We start from the raw sequence: 21,062 nt of genomic DNA, 5'->3' as shown, positions 1-21,062 counted from the left end.
ACACACTGTGTAGCTGAAGCACACAGATGTTTTGGAAAGTTCAGCCCTAAATCTTTGAGAGTTAGGCCTCTAAACCCCATTACCCTTCAATGGGACGTGGGGACCTAACTTCCTAGAGTGTCTTTTAAAACCCAGCCCTAGTGACTGGCTCAAGGTCACCCAAGAAGTCAGTGGCAGAGGCAGGGCTAGAACCAGCAGTCTTGGCTCCCAGTACAGTCCTCAAAGCACTGGGTCATATTAGGAACAGGCCGGAGGTTCTTCTCAAAGAAAGGGAGTTCATTATACCCCAGATGCGAATCCCTTCTCCCTGACAAGCTGTTGGGGTGCAGACAGTTTAAGGAAGAGCCAGTGTGAGATTGAAAAGGAGGATGCCTTGCCCTCCAGCAACAGAGTGGTTCTTAATCTTATGCTTAGACCATAGTAGAATAACCTTCCTAGTGCACCTCTGACTGGGGGACAAGATTCTTCTGGGGCCGGGGAGGGGTCCATCAGGCCTTTTGTGTGTCTGGCAACTGGGATCCTCTTGGAAAAATAACCTGAAAATAAGGATCTGCATTAACCCTTTGTCTCCAAGGCACATTAAAATGGTGCGTGGAGGGGAAAGCTGCTTTGATCAAAGGATTGCAGCACATCGCCCGGGTAGCATCACTGGCTCTGCAGCTCCATTTACTTCTCCTCCTTTTCCGTCTTAAGCCCACTCCCCACCACCACAGCTGGCTGCAGCCTTGAGTCTCTCTAGGATTCTCCCCACAGCTGGTGGGTGGATACCTGCTTCTGTTCCACAAACTGCCCAGAAACACCCCCCCCCACACACACACACACCTTCAGCCAACTCTTTAGCTCTTGTTTTCTTTAATTTGCTGGGCCTAATTTTTGTATGTGGTGTAGCGCTCCCTCGCTCTCCAGGGGGGCGGGAAGCCACTCTGCCTCGCTGTCTTGGGGTTTAGTCCTCGGCCTCGGGTCGTACCGGCAGGGTCAGGCTGTAAGAAGTCTAGAGCTCTGGGCCAATCTGACAGAGGCAAACACAGAACAACAGTCTGGGCCCTTTGTCCCCGCCCCTGGGCGGGACAGCGGCCTGTGTAGACTCTAGTTCACAGCCCTGCAATGGGGCTGACAGCAAGGCAGCACAGGCAGCCAGCAGATACGCCGAGTCAATAAGCTCTAGCCCTTTGGGGCCGGGCAGAGCAGGGGGCAGGCTTTAGCCTGGGCTTGTGGGCTCAGGCAGCCAGCAAACAGACACCGTCAATTAGCCACCACCCTTTAGGGCGGGGCAGAGCAGGGGGCAGGCTTTAGCCTCCGCTGGAACTCAGGCAGCCAGTCTCGGGGTTCAGGTAAGGGGGAGCGCCCACACAGTCTAGGGGCCCTGAAACGGGTTTGTGCCCCCGGCAGACACTCTAGGGTGCTAGCAGGGGGGTTCACAGGGCACAGGCCTCCTGGTCTAAGATGGAGAGTCGGCCGCCCCGGGGTTGGGGTGGCAGGGGGACACGGGCCCGCCCTACTCCACCGTGTTCCAGCCCAGGGCCCGAGCAGTGGCAGAGTGGTCTGCCACTGGGTCGGCGGGGATCCAGCCACAACACGCCGACTGAGACGCGGTCAGCCCTGTAGCCGGCCAATCGTCAGCTGCCCTGGCCTACTTCCTACCTCCCCGGGGTTTGGTTCCTCGGGGTAGACAGCCAATGGTAGTCCTGGGAACTCCTCGTCTGCCTTCGTCTCCTCTGGGGGCAGGGCGCGGCAGAGTGCGGGTGCCGCAGCAAGGCAGAGGCGTCCGTTGGCTCCGGCCCAACTGAGCTGCAGAGCCTTCCTTTTATGCTTCTGGCCCTGCCCTGGTACTTCCGTCCAGGGGGCCGGGACGGGCTTGGCTTTGCCCACCAAAGGGAGTGTAGTGCTCCCTCGCTCTCCAGTCCAGAGGGAGGCCACTCTGCCTCACTACATGTGGCCACCTAGGTCTGGCATCTGGATGTAGGTTCTCCACTAGCAGTTGGCTGGGCGTCACGTTTAGGTGCTGGGTTGGGCATCTACATGTAGGTATTCCAAGAGCATTTAGGTGTGTCAGTACCAGGCCTCGGTTCCCAGGGGCCTGCTTCAGAGCCCAGGTGTGAGATTTGGGTGCCCAGGTGTGCGCCCTGCTCTGTAACTGTGTTTCTGCACTGGGGGGAGACTGCGTTGCTACGAAAGGTGCTGGGCAGAATTAAAGCTGCTGTGTTTATATTTTGGAGGTGGGAGAAGCAAGCAGAAAAAGTGACCCAAATAGGAACTTGAAGGTGGGGAAAAAGGGAAGTTGAGCCACTTCCATTACCCTCACCGAACCACCCCTGGCATGTCTAAGTGAGATTCTACCTGTGCAGACAGGCAGGGTAACAGTCAAACTGCTATATGGGCTGGCTTGCCCCCCTCTCCATAAAGCAAACCTCTTCTGAATCTTTTGTACAACTGCTGTGGGAGGTGAACCGGAAACCCCCTGGCCTGAACCAAACAAACCAGGATTAGTTATGGGCTAGGGCTTAACAGCAGGGCACCTTTTAGCCGCTGGGCGATGAGTGATGACTGGCAGATTTCCCCCGTCTCGTGCTGATCTTGGTTTCCTTGATGAATTAGTAATGTGTTGGCTCACAGCAGGTCAGGGGATGGTGGTGGCACCGTGGAACAACAGCGCCAGCTCTCCCGGAGTGGTCTGATGCTTAGCACACTGCCCATGCTGTTATCACCCTGCCTTGTCTCTCCTGGTTATTGTGTTCTCTGCAGCTTCTTCCAGGTCTGCAGGAGGAAACGCTGCTATTTGTTGTCTAAGGATCACTGTGCTTCAGGGGGCTAGTGATGTGTCTGTCACCACCTGATATCTCCCTAGCGCCTGAGCCTGGGAAGGGATCACTGGAAACCCAGCTCATTACAAACAGATACCCCCATCAGTCCTATCCTGCGTGGTTTTTCTTTTTTCCCTTTCTCCTCTCTTCCTGCAGTTGGGAGGGTGCATGTAAATGCCTCCAGTGCAGCAGCTCTCAAAACGGGAGCCACAGGGCCACGCTGGTGATGCACAGAGCAGGCTGGGCGTGTGGAGCTGGCTCCGCTTTGACTCTAGCTGTTCACTTGCATTCAGGGAAGCTTCACAAAGGCATGGGAAAGATCTCCTGATGTTACTCTGCCATGCAAGCAGCTGCGCAGTGATGTGGGATTGTGGCAGAGAGAGGCGTAGTCTGCACAGTGGAGAATGGGAGAAGGTGTGGGGCCAGGCCATTGTGGCTGGCATGCAAGACAACCTCTCTGTTATGGTGCGCGGAGAGTCTGAGGCAACTTGCTCTAGCAGATCAGACCTCCCAAGGCAAGCCAGCCAGCTAGCTGAGCGATCACTAACTAGGTGTCGGAGGTGCCCTAGGAGGAGCCTGACTATGGATGTGGATGGTATAGTGTTTAGTAAGTGCTTGGGAGAGAAGGCACAGCAGTTATTCACTGTATACTGACTCAGATCAGCTGGCTCTTCCCGGGTTTCTGGCAGTACCCATTCCACTAGGTGAAACAACCAGGCTTTGATCACTGTCTGTCGGACAGTTTCAGGTTTATAATGAAACCCAAGCCTGGATAAGCATTGCCTGCTTTTGAATTTCCTCCTGTAAGCTTTACTCAGGTCCAGGATCACTGCCCAGGGAGAGCCTTGGTTTGTGAGGCATGTTGGAAGAGCCACAGTGCTAAGGGATGGTGTGTGGGAGAAGGGTTCGCACCCTAGGACTTGTTCCAACTCCCATTAAAGTCAAGGGAAGGAGTCTATTGGATTGGGGCTCTCATCACCAGGCATTAGTGCGGAGATGCTGTACGGTATGTTACATACAAAGGCATCAGTTGCATTGCCCTCCGGGTCAGCTGATCGGTGCTGGAATATTGGCCCTGGTGGAGCTGCTGGTCAATCTGTGTGGCTAGAATTTGTCACGTTATTGATAGCAGGTGGCAGGGGGGAGGAGGGAACCCCCAGAATGATCCACAAGACCAACAAATAACCTTCTATCTCCCTGGGCCTGATGAAGCACTAGGAGCCGCTTCTCTTGAACCCTCTGCCTGGAGATTCAAGGACCATTCAAGTAACGATGCCTCAGCCCCAGCCTATTTGCATTTCTGGTGCTGCTCGGAAAAACTGGCACAGCACCAGCAACCCTCCCACCATGGGGCCCTCTGCAGATTGCTAGTGAAATGCCAGCCCTTTCCTCCGCTGATGGATAGAAGTACTTGCATGTTTTAATAATCCCTTCAGTTTGCCTCTGAGAAACGAAATAAAGACTGAAATCTTCAGTGAGAGTGTCTGAGAGTGGGCCATCCCTCCCTCTCCCCTTCAGCCCATGTTCCTGCTGAATGGCGCTGCATGTGCAAATAGGGGAGAGCAGGCTCAGGCAGGGGGGTAGCTCTGCCAATTAACAAGCGGGCAGAGGAGTTTAAGTTTAATCCCAGGTGGTCATTAACAGCCAGGAGAGCCTCTTCCCACAGGCCACTGTTATTGTAAAGCAAATAAAATCTCCACGTCTGGTTTGTCTCCCTGTTGTGAGTGATGCAGTTTTCTGAGTTTTCTATTCTGTTCTCTTGCTCACAGTTAATGCTCTGCATGGTGAACCTTTGTGACCTCCTGTAGTGGGTTATTGCAGTGCGCTCCTCCTGGAAGAGCGCTGGGAAGCTTCAGTTAGTGCTGCCAACTTACTTGACTGTGTTTCATTCTTGGGTCCCCAGTTAATTGCTGGGTATGATTCAGGATGTTCTGTTTGATCTACCATATAAAACACTGTGCATTTCGGGTCCTTGGAGGTCACCTCTCCAGCTGACAGTCCCTCCTCTCTGGACACTGGGAGCTGAGCATGTCCGTGCTCCCCTCCCTTGCTCTGACTGAATCCTGACTTTCAGTGGGCGCTGTCAGGCCTGTTAACCCTGGGCTTTCCTGAGGAAGTGTGTGGTTCCTTGCCTTGTTGGGGAGATTTTCTGTATCATTAGCTGATGAATGATCACAGAGTTGCTTTTCTTGTATCCACACATAGAGGACATAGTTGGCGCATTCTCCTATACATTGGAAATGATAAATAACCCCCCCGGGGGGTGAGGGGAGCAGAACTTCAGTATCATTGGCCTGTTAGGTGCCTGATGCAAACTAGCAGCCAGAGATCAAAAATATTCCACGCACACCAGCTATTTAGCATGCGTTTTCCTCCGTGCTTGTTTGGCCATTCTGTCCTAATGCAATTCCTGCCTGCAATTGAGTTACTGTATCTGGCATCTTTCAAAACACACTGGTAATCGGCCTTAATGAACAGCTTATCTTGTGCCAAGCGAGCCTGGAGACTTACAGCCAGTCCTCCCAATGGCCTGTGGTTCCCAGACGTGCCCGGTGCCGTTGATAATGATACTAATAAAATGGAAAAGAGAAGGTCTGAACTCTGCCAGGAAGACAAATGGCTGTCAGCGCCGCCTTAAATCTCTCTTGCGAGAAGTATCTCATTTTGAAACTATTTTACAAAGTTGGGAAACATTTAAGGTGAGCAAGGCATTACAATCGAGCTCAGCTGAAGCTGAAAAGATCATTGCTTTTTGCAGTCTTGTTGGGTTTTATTCCTCTCCTCCCCCCATGGAAACACCTCCTGCAAGGCAGTGATTGTTTTCACTTGGGCTTCCTTTCGAAGAGCTAAGCTGCCTCCTGACCTGACAGCCATACTAGTTGATTCACTGATTTTATTTTATGCTGAAAGGGAGCTCTGCTTGAGTGACATGAAATATGATTGGTTTTACAGGGTGTTAGATGTTCATATGAATCAATTCCCCCCCTGTGTCCCAGCTGTGCTTTATGTTACTGTAGGATTGAATCTCTCTCCGAAGGATCAAAGAAAGACCCTTTCACTTACAGGAGTCTCTTGTGTTCTTCCAACCAACTTTCTGTACGATGATGGTAGAATAAACCTCAACAGTGTTGTGCAAATCCAGGTCTCTTCCATAGACAGACTGCTTTTGAAAACAACCGAAAGGAGCAATACAAAATAGGAGGGGTCAAACACTAGCTAGATGTTCCCATCCTAGAGGAACTAAATCCACATGAATCCAAATGAACCAGGTCTGCCCAAAGGTCTGGGGAGAGAGACTGGTGAGTTTTGCACAGATCCCAGCCAGAGTTTGATATGTTTTTTTGGTTGGGGCCTCTAGGCACTGCTATAATGCACACAAGATTAGAGCCCTGTTGTGCTGGGTGGTGTACAAACATGTACTTCTCTACACGGGAGCTTTTCCCAGTCCTACCAGTTAACTTCAACACCATAACCACTGTAGTTATACCACTCTAGCTCCTTGGGTGGACACTCCAATTCTGGAATAAGAGTGCCTTTTTCCAGCTTAGCTTAAAATGCTTCCAAAGAAACATAAGCTAAACTGGAAGAAGATTCTCCTACGCTGGAATAAGAGAGCCCACATGGGGGAGCTGCACCGGCATAATTAGAAAGGTTTAAATTCACACCCTGCTTTACCCCTGTATAGCTTCCCTGTGTAGACAAGCCCTATGAGACCGTTCCGGCCCCAAAGAGCTTACATTCAGATAGACTAGACTAAACAGGTGGGAGGTGAGGGGAAGTGACGTAGCCAGCAAGTCAGTGGAAAAGGCAAGAACCAGAACCCAGGTCTCTTGACTCCTCGCCCAGCTCCCTGCCTGTTGGATTTTGCTGCCTCTGGGTTCTGTCTGAATCCTGGGTGAGGTTCTGTGCAGTATAGTCATCAGTCTCATCCCACGATTGCTTAGGCCTGGTCTACATAGCAAATTATGTCATTTTAACAAGTGAGATAGTTAAGCCATCCTAAGCCCTGGTGTAGACAGCGCTAGGTGGAAGGAAGAAGTCTTCCAGCGACCTAGCTACCGCCTCTCAGGGAGGTGGGTTACCTGTGCCAGGGGAGAACCCCCCCCGTCAGCGTAGGTAGTGTTTACACTGCAGCACTACAGCGGCGCAGCTGCAGCCGTGCCCCTAGAATGTTTCAAGTGTAGACAAGCCGTTAGTGTGCACTGAGATTTAGGGACACCTTGTTAATGACACCAGACAACAAAAGATTGTATTTGGTTTGTCAGGATGCTAGGAACCAGAGGGAACCACAGGGTCTGTCTGTCTGTTCAGCGGCATCAATAAAATATCCCTTTATATATTAATTACAGTAGAGTCCTGTCTGTTCTCTGCTGGGAGGGACACTCCAGTTTGGATAGGAAACAATAAAGAGAGAGTTTTGGTTGTTTTTAACCTATTCATCTACCCCAAGTTTAAAGCCAGATTACTTGATGAGTGTTGGGTGTTTCTAGTCAGGAGACCTTCTTTTAACCCTTGGATAAGATAATTGAAGGGTGATTTTTGCTGTAGTTTCTTTGAAGGGAATGAAAAACTGCTCCAGAATCTGGAATGCCCTTTGTAAAGGAGCAAGTCCATCTGAGTAGCAAGACTGGCAGTTCTTAAAGCGGGAGAGAGACCCTTTACTTCCCGGTGTGCTAAATGCCCTGCTTACCTCTAATGTGGTGCTTGCAAAACAAAGATGACGAATGTAACAATGCGTCTGAAATACTCTGCAGACAACTTTTACGTATTGATTTCATCAGAGCTCATTACACTGAGAAGTGGCCAGAGTGAGGATTGAACTCTCCCACTTTGCACCCAATTACAGTGGAAATTGCTGCTCGCTCAGCCTGTCCTTGTGCCAGGGAATTAATGGAAAAGCCCTACCTGAAATCAGCAGTCCTCTTCTACAGAGTGATGTGTCATTCTCCTCCCCAACAGGGGGAGGAAAAAAAGGTCTACGTTGTATTAAGCTCAATCCATCATTATCACTTGGGGGAGGAGGAGGAGGAGGCGTCAGAAGGAGAGAGGGAACACGACCTGTCTTAAAATCGATCGTCTTTTCAGCTCGGGGATTCTGCTCTCTTCTTTCGCCCAGAAGGCATTCTGGGCTCCAAGATGAAAGCCAGTGATGGAATGAAGCTGTTCAGGGAGCGCTCATTCGGGCTACGTGAACTCAGCACTGGTGAGAGATGTTGGGTTGGCAGCCTGGAGATGAGGCCCCTTCTCTCTAGCTCCTGAGGATGATTAAAATGGTGGGGAGTGGTGCTGCAAGGTGCCCCGCACTTCTGCTGCCCCACCAGTGGGGAGGAAAGTGGCTTGGCCAGTTAGGTCAAAGGGAATCTTTCCATTGACCTCAGCAAGTTCTGGCTCAGGCCCCCATTGAGTACTTAGCCCCTCTCCATGGAGATTGTCAGCTTGTGCAGGTTGGGATGTGCAGCATCTGTGACGTGGCCTGAGACCCACCAAAAAAAGAACAGGAGTACTTGTGGCACCTTAGAGACTAACAAATTTATTTGAGCATAAGACCCACCAGACTCATTTCCTGCAGGCCCCAGGCTGGAACCTCTTTCAGTTCAAGTTTAAAGCAGGCCATGGAAAGGACCATGAAGGGTGGGGATAGGTGGGACAATTTGCCATCCAGTATTCCTCTGAAAGAGCCTCTTTCACTCCCAAATGGGCTGTGCGCAAAGGTAATACATTTCCCCTAGAGTAAGGGATGAAGCCGTCTTCCTCCCTCGCTTGGAAAGCGCCGGCGTTTCTTTCATTTGTGGAGATGATGGGGCACAGTTGTCACACCAGTTCTCTGCTGCTGTGGTTGCATGAGCCCGACCTGGGAACGTATTAGTAAACATCATTCCAGCTAGAAGCTGGCATTGCAGTGCTGCTACACCTCACTTTGTGCTGCCAGCAGAGGGGTACATCTGATGCCCAGTCAAGTAGGCTGTGCTATGTGAGAGATGTGGGGGATGAGGTGTGTGGCTTTCTTCCTCAACCTTGGGAGGTCATGAGTTTATGCCCTGATGCATGAGGTTTGGTTACGCCATTTTACATCCAGCAGCAGTATTTGTCTCTGTGATCCCCACTGGCTGACTACATGCTGGGCAAGTATTGCCTTGTATTTGTTTGAATTTATATTCTGTTCATTCACTGACATTCCCCTTCCCCCGTGCCTCCCCCAAAAAAGCCTCTTTAGCCGACAGACCCAAAAGCTCTAGCTTTTTCCAGGGTCTCTCTGTACTCGCAGGCTACTGCTTGGCTTTCTTGCTTTTGCATCTGCCTCTCTCTCGGGGTCTGTCTGTTCTCAGTTTCTGTGTGTTCTGCCTTCCTTCACACCCGCTTGGTCACAGTACCCATGCGGTGCTGGTTTCTGGGCAGAATCGGTTGGGCCTTGTTTTAGGTGTAGCCCCCTAAGTGTTTCTTACAATCTATCTTAAGCGAAGGGTGAGTTCACACATCAGTTGGAAGAAGGTTTTACCTCAGCCCATAACAAGGTTTCACCCTGCTTTGAACATTTTCTCTGGTGTTGTGTCTTTCATTATTTGTTCCCGTTACTTTGTAAATTAAAAAATAAAAATAAAATACAAGGCTTAATTTATTACCATCCTACAGCTTGAGAATGCCTCTACTTTTCCTGTCTTCTGCTTTTATTTGCTGCAGCAGCACTTCACATCAGCCTTGCTTTGGCCATGTCCAGCTTTGCCAGGAGTGTGATGTGATATCTAAAATAAAGAGCAATGGAAGTAACTAGTCCGTTAGTCCAGATGGCATTGTTTAAATCAGGCTTTGTTTGGCCTGTGCTGCCATTGCTGCGTATTCTGGGCAGCTGAGGGCCTGCACCCAATTTATTCCTGCTCTGTATTTTCCTACCGTAGCTAGAAATTGTTTTAAGTGACATGGATTATGTATCCATTTCCTTAATGCTTTATAGTTTTATTGCCCGTCTTCATCACATTTTTGTTTTATTCCGCTGGATATTCTTCCTAACCAGTTCATCTACTGTTCCCAATGGTTATACAATGGCAGCATAGGTATTTTCTTTTGGTTACCCTGGTATTGTCAATTCCAAGTGTTCAAAAATTACAAGTCAGCTCCTCCTTTCCCCCCAATATCATGAGATTTTTTTTTTAAATGTTGGGCTTTGGGGCGGATTTTCCCTCCTACATTTTCAAGCTTTTCTATGCAAGCAGAATGGCTAGAAAGTTACACGGGGAAAAAACAAACAAACTGAAGTTCTAACATGATCACCTGACTCCAGGATCTGGAGCTTTGAGAAAAGCACCAACTAACATAAGAGTTTTGAAACAATCATCTGAGTTGGCAATACTGCCCTGAAAGAGCAATTATAAGAGATAATTGACAAGTCTCACTTTAAGATGATTTAAAAGGACTTTAGAGCTGGGGAAAGATGGAGGGTTGACAGTCCTAGAGTGTGAAGTCCCCTCTTTGGTCCTGATTCTAAGCAAGTGTGTTTGCTTTTAAAAAGATGCTGAGGTTCATCCTGTTACAGCATATGCACAAATCCCACTGAAGCCAATGGGGCTCAATCATTTGCTTGCAGTTAGGTATGGACTTAAGGACAATGCTGGATCAGGGCCTTTCTCCACAGAGCTTGTTCTGTAAAGGACTGTCATAACGTAGCAAAGCCAATGGAAAGAGTCCCTATCCAGGATGACGCTGGCCCTTTAAGAGGGAGCAGGGCCAGTGCACCTGTGCCACATCAGCTGACCCAAATTAGGCTTTAAAGGGGGACGACTGGGGTGTGTGGGGAGAGACCTACTAATGAGAGAGATCCAGTGAGTCAGAGTTAGGAAGCTGTAGGTGCAGGAGCATCAGGGCTGCGAGAGCCTCGGGAGGGGAGACAGTGGGAGCCTGAAAGGTAAAGCCTAAGGGGAACCATCCTTGGGTATGGAGCTGAGGAGCTGGATTTGTTTTATTTAGGTGGGGACAGTAGAACTGCCTAAGAGAGACTGTGGGTGTGGTAGTGGCTCCTTTGCAAGCTGGGAAGAAGCCCTTGTTACTGTCCTGTTCACACACTGCAATGGGCTTTGGATCAGACCCGTAGTTAGGAGATAGGTGTCGTCTCCATTGCCTTTCTGTCCTGGACACCACTACTGAAAGTGCTGGTATTCAAGCCAGCTGGGGAGGTGGTTCGTGATGTGGCTTTTCTCTGTTCTCCAACTTATGACCTGTAAATGTCCTGCTGGTCAGCAGAATTGGCCAGAAGCCCGTGCAGGGAAAAAGACAGCCTCTTGTTGTTTCATTGTAGTGGTGTGGGGCTACTAAGTACAGATTTTCCACCATCAGGATTTGGACTCGGACACTTAATTTTGGCCTCTACATTGGCAGCCCCTGGGTTTTTCAAACTCTGGAGCAAACTGAATGATCTGGGAACCTTTTCATCAAGAGGTTCAGCCAAGGGGTATGAAAATGAATTCCTCACAAGCCTGTTTTCTGGCAAAGCTCCATAGGACTTGTATGCTGACGAGAGACCCTTAAACAAGCCTGTGCTTTGACTCATCTCATAGGCAGAAAGCAGCTGGGATGCTCTGGCGATCTCCACTGGGAGTGGAACACATTCCCACTAAGCTTCCTAGCGCCTGTTCCAGGCTAACATTTAGGTATTGGGTAACTGTGCCCTAGGATGCGGCCAGCGCTCGTAACAGGTGGAGCAGACTTCCCACGAGGCCTTGCAATGAATGAGCAATGATTTAATAATGTGCACTGAGAGAAGAACAAAAAAAGGAAAATAAATCCATCCACACAATGGCTCTTGGAAGCATCTCAATAATGGATTAATACAATATACTCATTGGGATGGTTACTTATTTTCAGAAATGGATCTGATGTACTAGCACAGCAGTTTGTTTTTTAGTGACACTCCATTATGGTGCCAATGCTTTTTGGAAAAGGCCCTGTGCCGTTTTAGAATTTCATTATAGTATCCTGCTGCACGAGGTGTCGTCCCTGGTTTGACACTGTTGCGCAGGAGTTGGACTGAGGGTTTCTAGCTGTTATGGCCTTGTCTGTGCTAGAAAATTGGACCACTAGCATTGGAACTGGTGGGTTAGCATTGCTGTCTGCATAGCCGTGCTGCTTTGGGTCTATTGTGTTTTTCCCCATGCCCACATTAGTCCTGTGTGCCTTTTTTGCTGTCACAATGTCCCTTGGGTTCCTAGGCTGTGCTTTCCAGCGCAGCTTCTTGAAAGCAGTGCGCTAAGTGTAGCGAGTCGGTCAGGCCTGTGAGGAGTTGCTGTGAACCCTTCTCCAGCTGGTCCCAAAGGGGCTGTGTTACACTTGGGGACTCTGGGACTTGGTAGAACACCAGCACTGTCCCTCACAAGCTCCCACGCCGAGCCTTGACATGTGTCTCTAGTTTCCTCTTGCCTTGTTAGGGTGGTAATTGCCCTCTGCTATGGCGCTGTGTCATGTCCCTCTGGTACAACTGTTGTGACCTGGGGTTAAAAACAAGCTGCCACATCTAATTAAATGTGCATCCAGGAAACGTTTCTGGGTCTACCAGGAACTGTAGCTGCACTAAACGCAGGGATGCAAATAAACATCCAGACCAGCAAACTTTTTTTTTTTTTTTTAAATAAGCCTGAGTTGATTCTACCCTATTCTCCCCTCCCTCCCCCCATATAAATGAAGTCCCTGGTCTCCTACTGCTCTTTTCCAAGCTGCCCATGATCTTGCTGCTTATTGTACAGGGTATTGGATGGATAATTGGATTGCTCTATAAATGACCCACAAGGCCACAGCCTTTGTGCACCTCCAGTTACCTGCTGCGCCAGCCTCGTTGAGGGGGATTTTTGCTATCCCGTGTGGGGGGATCAGCAGGGTGGTGCAAAGTCGCTAGATGAGTATTGGAACTGAGGGCCAAAGGAGAGCTGCTCAAGTATGTTGCTTCATCATTTCATGGCCTGTGTTTCATTTCCCAAGTGTTTATTCATCATCTGCATCCTGTAACCAAAGCAGTTACCTGGGGCAGGCTAACTAACCAGGTGTATTATTTGCTTTTTCCAGGCTAATAAGCTAAGAACAAAAACTTTGCGGAACACTCTGAATCCCACCTGGAATGAGACCCTCACTTACTATGGCATCACGGATGAGGATATGATTCGCAAGACGCTAAGGTAAGTGTAACCCTGGGGACATCTTGTGGAGATGCAGGTGGAGCGGGTCATATGTCTCGTTATTTGGAAAGAAAGCTTTCTTTGTACTCACTTGATCTATGTGTGGGAAGGGATCGAATGCATATTGCAGTGATGCGTTGAGAGCGGAAGCCAGTGAAATCCCCACTCCATACTCCTGCTGTCACCAATCTGCACGGGTGTGTATAGCCAGCCAAGGTGCAGAGCACCAGAAAATCAGGCCCATTGTATTTCAGCTAAATCTGAGCACCTTCAGTCAGCCACATACCGCATTGCACCAAGGTGCCCACCAGTTGAGAAAAGATGTGACATGTTCATCGAGATTATCGGGCACCCAGCTTCAGTGGCCTAAAACCTTCACTACTAGCAGCCGTGGCTGGGATGCTCAAAAGAGCTCAAGGGAGTTAAGTGCCCAGCTCTCATTGAAATTGATTGGAAGCCAGACATCTTACCTTCTTCAGACCTCTTTGAAAGTGCCAGCCCATGTAGCTAGCAGATCTTTCAGGCTATGCCAGGCCTGGGATGTGTTTATAATGGAATATCAATAATTAGGGTACAACACAGAACGCTCCCTTTGGCCGGTGTCAAGCCGTCACCTGTGCATGTGCTGTTCAGACTGGAATCCTGATAGGACATTTATAGCTCCTTCTCTCCAGCGGATCGAGAGATAATTATTATTTCCCAAGGCCCCTCATTTGCACACTCCTCTTGCAGGGATCAATCACAGCCCTTCGGTGACAGACATTTGATTTATAAGCTGCCTGGATTTGAATAGCTGGTGAAGAGCCCTATAGCATTTCATCATTACAAGCCTCGTAATTTATCAACTTGGGGTCTGATCTGCAATTTTTTTAACCTTATAATTCCCAAAGCTACTAAACATACCTTATTTATTTATTGCTTCTTGCTGAGTTGCAGATCTTTATTTGAAGATGAGTTTTGGAGGAGGGCATAAATGCATTTGTAAATTGCTGTAAAACTAAATGGAACTTGGTTTAACTTGGCAAAAATATGAGGAATCTGATCTCTTGCAATCAGAGCAGTGTCCTGCCGGGTCAGGGCTTGGATGGGACACCTGCAGGGTGTGCTGCAGGGAGTGGTAGCAGGGCGTTCAGTAGACGCTGTTCCTTTTTCTGAACCTTGCATGGCACTGGCAGTGCGGAAATGCTGCCTTTCCGATGGGATGCAACACTGAAGTCCCTTTAGCCACACACAGGTGTTTGTCACAAAGTCTTGGCTAACTTCCAGTTTGGGATAACTCCTTGCTACCTAACTACATCCTCTCACTTCAACTGGCTCTGCTTAACTGGGACCCACTCATTTAACCCTTTCTCTTGCTATTAGGGTATGATCTAAAGGCAATTGAATTTAATGGAGAGACTTCTATTAACCTTTAGCTCTGGCCTTTTAAACCGTTGCTGTGCTCAATCCCAGTGGTGGAGTATTGAATCCTTATGTATATGATCTGTAAATCTCTTTGATCTAGCTCCGTGTAGAAGGAAATCAGTGTAAGATATACTATGCAAAATCCTTCTTTATTTTATTGCATCTAGGATTGACAGCTTTCTAGCTCCATGGCTGAAATCTGAACGTCTTTACTTAAAGTATATGCTGTGAATTTATTTTTTCATGGAAGCAATGGAAACATATCACTGTAACAAAGTTAATACTAGTAGGTGAATTTGGATTCTGAGCTCGCCTGTCATCCATAACTCACATACTGATGAGAAATTTATCTCCCTGGATTATTATTTCACATGGAAAATATTAGTCATGCTGAAAGTGCTGTGGGCTTCTCAGGCTGGAAAGCCTGTGTTTTATTATTTTTTTTCCCTCCATGCCTTTGAAGTTTTCAGCTAGTTCGAGTGTGAAAATCGGTTTATAGAAAGATGCCTGTCTGAGTTGTTTGTTGAAATGCACTGGGGAGAAAAAGCGTTTTGGATCCAGACCACCTTTCCATCAGCTCTCTTAATTGTTTCTTGCTGAGGAAATGCCATCTGGCCAGCCCCACTGGGGTGGCGTGATCATCTCTTGGGACCAGACAGGTGCAGTGTAGGAATGGAGCCTCCGTGTTTGAAAGTTTTTAATTTCTCCGTTCTCCTCCTGGTGGAATTATAATTCCTAGCACATCCCTGATCTTGGGATCTGACACAGCTGTCATCTTCCTCGTCAGCTGGTGGTGTGTTCGTACAGCCTCTAGCACAAGGGAGTGCTGGTCCGTGACAGGAGCTCCTATGCACTATGGCAATACAACTAATTATTAGTAATAATAACTTGCAGAGGGGATTATCTTCCTCTTTCCTCCATTCCCCGGCTTCCCTCAGCAGGGGTCGAGAGCCCCAACTTTCACCTGTGAGAACGGGCTTTGTTACAGCTTCCTGCTGCCTCAAGCTATGTTCTCCCTTCCAGGAGTCTGGAAGCAGGGACGCTATAGAGAATTGGAACCACAGAGGTGGGCTGCTTTGGGGAAAGACGTTCATAAAATGTAGGGGGTGGCACCGTTTCGGTCTGATGGCAGTCCCAGTGGCTAGAGCATTGGAGTGGGGCACTGGAGACCTGGGTTCTGCCACTGGCTCACAGTTGGACCTTGGGCAAGTCACTTTCCCTCTCTCAGTTCCCCCATCTGTAATGAAGATAATAATATTTACTAAAGTACTTTTGAGATCTACAGATTACAAAGTGCTGTGTAAGAGCCATGTGTATATTGCGATTTTCCTACATCACATCTCAGCACGTAATTTGCTGCCCCAGGTGATACTATATGCTCTATCACCCCCACATCCTGCATTCAGCAGTAGCCTCCCTCTGATGCTTTGGAGCACAATTAGAATCACTGGAGAGTACAACTGGGTGTGCAAACCCCTCTCTGAATTCCTTCCCAATCCCTAAGGTGGTCAGCTGAACCCCTTAATCATGAGGTTTTGTTGCCCTGACGGAACATGTGCAACCTCACATGCTGTTGGTTATTAAATTATCCAGCATTGGTAAGTCCAAATACAGGATCTAACTATGACTTCCAGCAGCAGTGAGTTCCTCAGGCTTCTGAGCATGCATAAAGCAATGGTCTCCAAACTGTGGGGCGTGTCCCCTAGGGGTGTGTGGAGGAATGTCTAGGGCACAGTGGGGCCCGGGCCACCCCCCGTGGGAGTTGGGGACGGTGCACCCTGGCCAGCCCTGCTCTGCCCCCAGCTCCGCTCCAGCCCCGGCAGCAACTCCAGCCCCTGGCCCAGGGGGGCACGGACACATTACATTAGTGGTAAGGGGGGGCGCCAGAGGAAAAGTTTGGGCACCACTGGCATAAAGGGCTGACGAGGGCTATCTTGATACTTATAACTAAGGCTGCGATTCCGTGACTTCTGCAGCGGCCGGTGCGGCTGACCCCAGAGCTGCCCGAGCAGCGGCTGGTCCTGGAGGCGGTCGGGAAAGCGGTCCCCGGGGGCCTTGGGGAAGCAGGCCGCTGGGGGCAGTCAGCTCCTACCGCTGGAGCAGGGGTCCCCAGAGCAGCAGAGCCCCAGGGCCAGAGATTTAGTCATCATGGGTATTTATAATAAAAGCCATGGACAGGTCACAGCGAATAAATAAAAATTCACGGCCCCCGACCTGGCCATGGGTATTTTTAGTAAAAGTCATGACTATATCTTAGCCTTACTTATAACCACACCAATGAAATGGCAAAGAGAGACCAAAGGAAATGACATGAGGAAGCAGAGGAGTGTCAGTGACTGGGGAGATGAGAAATCTGGACCCCATGTAACAGCCTGAGAGGAGCAGAGCTGGGGTCTTGGTCTGTCACCTTCTCGTTGCTTAGGAGATTCTGGACCACGTCTGGGTCAGAGTCCCAGTGTCTGGCTGATGAGATACCAAAAGCGATCTTTGGTTTGTTTTTGTTTGTTTATTTTACCACCACTTTGGTGCCTGTTTAACAGGAATCAGTCCTGGGAAACACACCAACACACACAGCACAAAGATTTTTTGTTTTTCCTCTCCTTCCCTGGGCAAAGTTTGACATTTCTCCCTCTCCGTAACATCTCCGACTCTAGCCTATGGCGCAAAACGTCTAATGTCGCTTGATTGCACCCTGCCTACACTATGTAATAACAACTACAGTCTTTGCTAGCTGACTGGGAGACTAGTAACACCTCTTAGACAGCAAACCAGACCCTGTGGGGATGTGGTCAAGCAGCTGAGACCCCTCTTAGTACCATCCGGGCTAGGAACCTAGATAGGAATCGCACCCCGCTGTTGCATATGGAGAAGAGAAGTCTCATGTCCCCCAGCACATCCATGCAACATAGCTCAGGATTTGGCCCACAGAAATTTGAGCCTCTTGAGCCTGATTCCGATCCCCTGTACGCTGGTACAAATTGGGAGTAACTCCGTAGAAGTCAGGGAGTCACGCAGGTGTCAGCGAGAGGAGAATCAGTTGTCTTGTACATGCATGTGCCAGAGAAGGATTGTACCTTCAGGCTTGCCAGACATACCACTATACCCATTTGTATATGTGTGCACATACATGTAACTGTACGGCTAAGAGATTTGGGCACCAAATCCAATTAAAATTACTGGGAATTGAGTTTCCAAATCCCCTAAGCAGTTGTAAAAACCCCTGCATTATCACTCTGGAAAGGAAACCTACCTGTTCCAGATGTGAGTGTTCTAACCACAGGCGAAATAAAAATGTCCCCCTCTCCATCGGCACCTTTAAAAAAAATAACTGAATTATTTGCAGCTCCTAAGACGGGAAGTAGCCAGGATGCTTTGGAAGGTAGGTGAAGGTCACCACTATCCCACCCTATTTACAGTCTCCATTATTAATAGGTATTAATATTAACAACACTTAACACCCCTACATCACCAAAGTGCTTTATAAGCATTAATAATCATAATAAATCATTATCGTCCGTCTTCTGGCCAAGGCCCAGAGAGATTGGTTTCAAGCTTGTTCCCAGAGCTGGACAAAAAGGGGGAATGTTTGGAAATGTCAAAGCGTTTTGTTTTGACACTTTCTAACCAAGCCATCTCAGTATTTAATCTCAAATCAACATTTTGGTTTTGGAAAGGTCAATTCGAAACAGTTTGTCCAACCCAAACGACATTTTTTCTGTTTTTAATTTCAGTGAGAAAAAGCGGGGGAGGGCGGGGAACAGTTTTAGAAATTAATTTTTTCCAGGTTTTTCAGTTTGAACTCATTTATTCTCAGCTCAAATTGTTAGCTCGAGTGTTTTTGCTTTAAAAAAAATGGCGCTTTTTGTTAACTGTAGGTCCTATAACTGATTAATTGTCAAGTCAGGGGTCCTGGATGCTGAAGTCCTTTTGTTTATCCCTGGAATAGGTACAAGGAAGGGCTGTTCGAGTTTCCTCATTTGTCCTCGTGGCAGGACCACTTCTAAGGGCTTGGCTACACTTGTGAGTTACAGTGCATTAAAGGAGCTCCGGGCGCCCTAGCTCACTCCCCATCCACACTGGCAAGGCACGTAGAGCGCTCGGACTCCACGGCTACAGCGCTGCTGGTATCCACCTCGGCGAGTGGAATAACGTTTGCTGCGCCCCCGCTGGAGCGCCCCGATGTCCGGGTGAACGAGGTGTTGCATTACTGCGCTCTGATCAACCTCCGGAAACGTCCCATAATCCCCTTCAGTCAAGTGGCCACTCTTGTCATTGTTTAGGATATGCCCTTGGAAAGCTCCATTTGCCAGCCGGCTGCTTATCTGCTCCGAGACAAAGCAACCATTACTGTGGAATGCTGTGTGTGAGAGAGAAGGGCCGGGGGGGAGATCTGCTGCTGTCTGAACTTACAAGACAGCATGCTGACATGCTCTCAGCCCCCAAAAACCCACTCTCTCCCCCCACACATACACACAACACACTCCCTGTCACCCCACCCCACCCCCATTTGAAAAGTATGTTGCAGCCACTTGCATGCTGGGATAGCTACCACAATGCACTGCTCTCTGTGGCCGTTGCAAGAGCTGCTAATGTGGCCACGCCAGGGCGCTGTCAGCTGTCAGTGTGGACAGACTACAGCGCTGTCCCTACTGCACTCTACGAAGGCTGGTTTAACTCAAAGCGCTCTACATCTGCACGTGTAGCCATGCCCTTAGTGTGAGAGGAGAGCTCCTTCTTCAAAGAGGCCAAGGACTGCATGGTCCATGCTGAGGCTGCCAACAAAAGGGTCAGTTAGTACCAACTTTGTTGCTAAGGGAACACCTATAGAGTCAGACTGAGATGACCCATAGGTCACCACAAAGCCATTGGATGGGATCAATGAAAGACTCCACGTCCTGTTGGCAATCCCACAAGCCTCCCAGACTCCTGAGTCACAGTTTTAAACCTGTAGGTATCACCAGACAGAGGCATTAGGTTTTGAATTAAAGGTGCCTGTGTGATCACAAATTAAAAAGAGGGTAGCTTCTGAGCTTCGAGGTGTGTTCTCCCCAGATGCAAGGGGAGCCAGTCGTGTTTGGAAAGAGAATATCTCCCCTGTAATTTGTGATATGATCTCTGTTATTGCTGAGTTCGTAAACTTGCCCGGTTTTTAGGGCAGTTGCTTGTATCACACCAGATCAGCCTCGATCACACACAGGATTAAATACTAGACAGCTAGGGGTTAAACTGGCTGACACGTCTCGCAGGAGCAGCTGCAGCTTGTGTCTATTACAATCCCTCCCAGAGCTAACATCCAGCTGTGCCAATGTGAAAAGAGTCACCTGTGCGGATTCGCTCTCCCAATCTCCTAACTTAAGCCAGTGTGATTCATGGCTGCATAATAGAGGATGCCACTGATACTCTAGTTGACGGTAATAACCTGGTTTGATCAGCAGCAGAGAACACAATATGAGAAAAGAGGTGAGGGATCGCGAAGGAATGACGCATGGGTAGGAAAAGAGGAGGCAGTGCCAGCAGCACACGCTGCATGCTCTGGGCAATAGGATCTCTGTATCTTACTGTTGCTGCTGTTTGGTGAAGTTCCCTGTGCCCTGGGCTAGCCAGCAATGCTTTTCCCATTTGTAGCTTGGTTTGTAGCTTCACGCTGATGGCACCAACCCTTGGCACTTTGCGATTTTCCACCCTCTCACCTCTGCCGTGCAGCGCACCACCAGCAGTGCCCTTTGGCCTGAATGGACCAGGCTGAGGCTAGGACAAGATGCCTCTTTCCTCTCCCCGGTGAAAGTACAGAGCCGTCCAGGCTGTTGGCATGTATTCCAGGTGCAACTCGGAAACAGTACATATAGAAGCTGTCTGTTTTCTATGTAGTAACTTAACACGGAGATTCTGAAGAGCTTTGCTCAGAAGCAACACTAAGGCAATTTGCTGGTTTCTCTCTTTCCCCAGCATGTCTGTAAGTTACTTGCATGAAGGCTCTTGGGCTACGTCTACGCTGGCAAGTGAAAGACAAAACTTTTGTCATTCAGAGGTGTTAAAAAACACACACACGCACCCCGAAAGACAAAAGTTTTGTCGATGACAAGCGCCATTGTGAACAGCACTTTGTCGTCAGGAGCGCTCTCTGGCCGACAATGCTAACGCCGCTTGTTGGGGCGGAAGTTTTTTGTTGGCAGGAGAGCCGACAAACAGCGGCTACACTGTGCGCGCCTTTTAGCGGCATGTGTCACTAAAAGCTGCGTAGTGTAGACATAGCCTGAGTGTGGTTCCTTTATGCTGCTACTGCTTCCTGTTTCCCTCAGAGATGGTCTGAACGATCCTCTTTAAATTTTGATTTAGAATGATGCTGCAGTCTGCTGTGTGTGCACCACTGCCCCCTCCTGGAGGGAATCAGAACTGCTCGTGTATTGTATGCCCTGTACTGTTAGCAGCTGATGGAGATTCTCCTTTCATTCAGGGAAGAGCGTCTTGTGGTGTTGGAGCAAAGGGGTCCCAGTCTTGCTATAAAGTTCCAAATAGCCATAGTGTTAGTAGCACAGTGACACCTGGGAAGTTCTAGGCATTCGATTAGCTTGGATTTCTATAAGGTTTTATGTCATCCCTTGTCTGCCCTGTTTTTTCTCCTCAGTTTTTCAGTCCTCTCAGCTCAAGTAGTCCGCTCTAAAGGGACTGGGCTCAGTCTAACCTCACCTGGTTGCAATTCTGC

The 21,062-nt window shown here is 48.9% G+C and overlaps 1 protein-coding gene across 1 annotated transcript in view; it reads left to right on the top strand.

Moving 5' to 3' along the window:
- Positions 1 to 21,062, top strand: part of DOC2B (double C2 domain beta) — a 142,251-nt gene that overhangs the window by 57,823 nt on the left and 63,366 nt on the right. The window contains exon 4 of the mRNA XM_024211192.3: positions 12,846 to 12,955. Coding sequence (XP_024066960.1) covers positions 12,846 to 12,955 — 110 coding nt within the window. The remainder of the gene's footprint in view (positions 1 to 12,845; positions 12,956 to 21,062) is intronic.

The sequence above is a fragment of the Terrapene carolina genome, unplaced genomic scaffold, assembly GCF_002925995.2.
Source record: "Terrapene carolina triunguis isolate 2854851 unplaced genomic scaffold, T_m_triunguis-2.0 Scaffold231, whole genome shotgun sequence".
NCBI lineage: Eukaryota > Metazoa > Chordata > Testudines > Emydidae > Terrapene > Terrapene triunguis.
The sequence above is the reverse complement of the archived record's forward strand: the minus strand, read 5'-3'. Positions and strand labels throughout refer to the sequence as shown.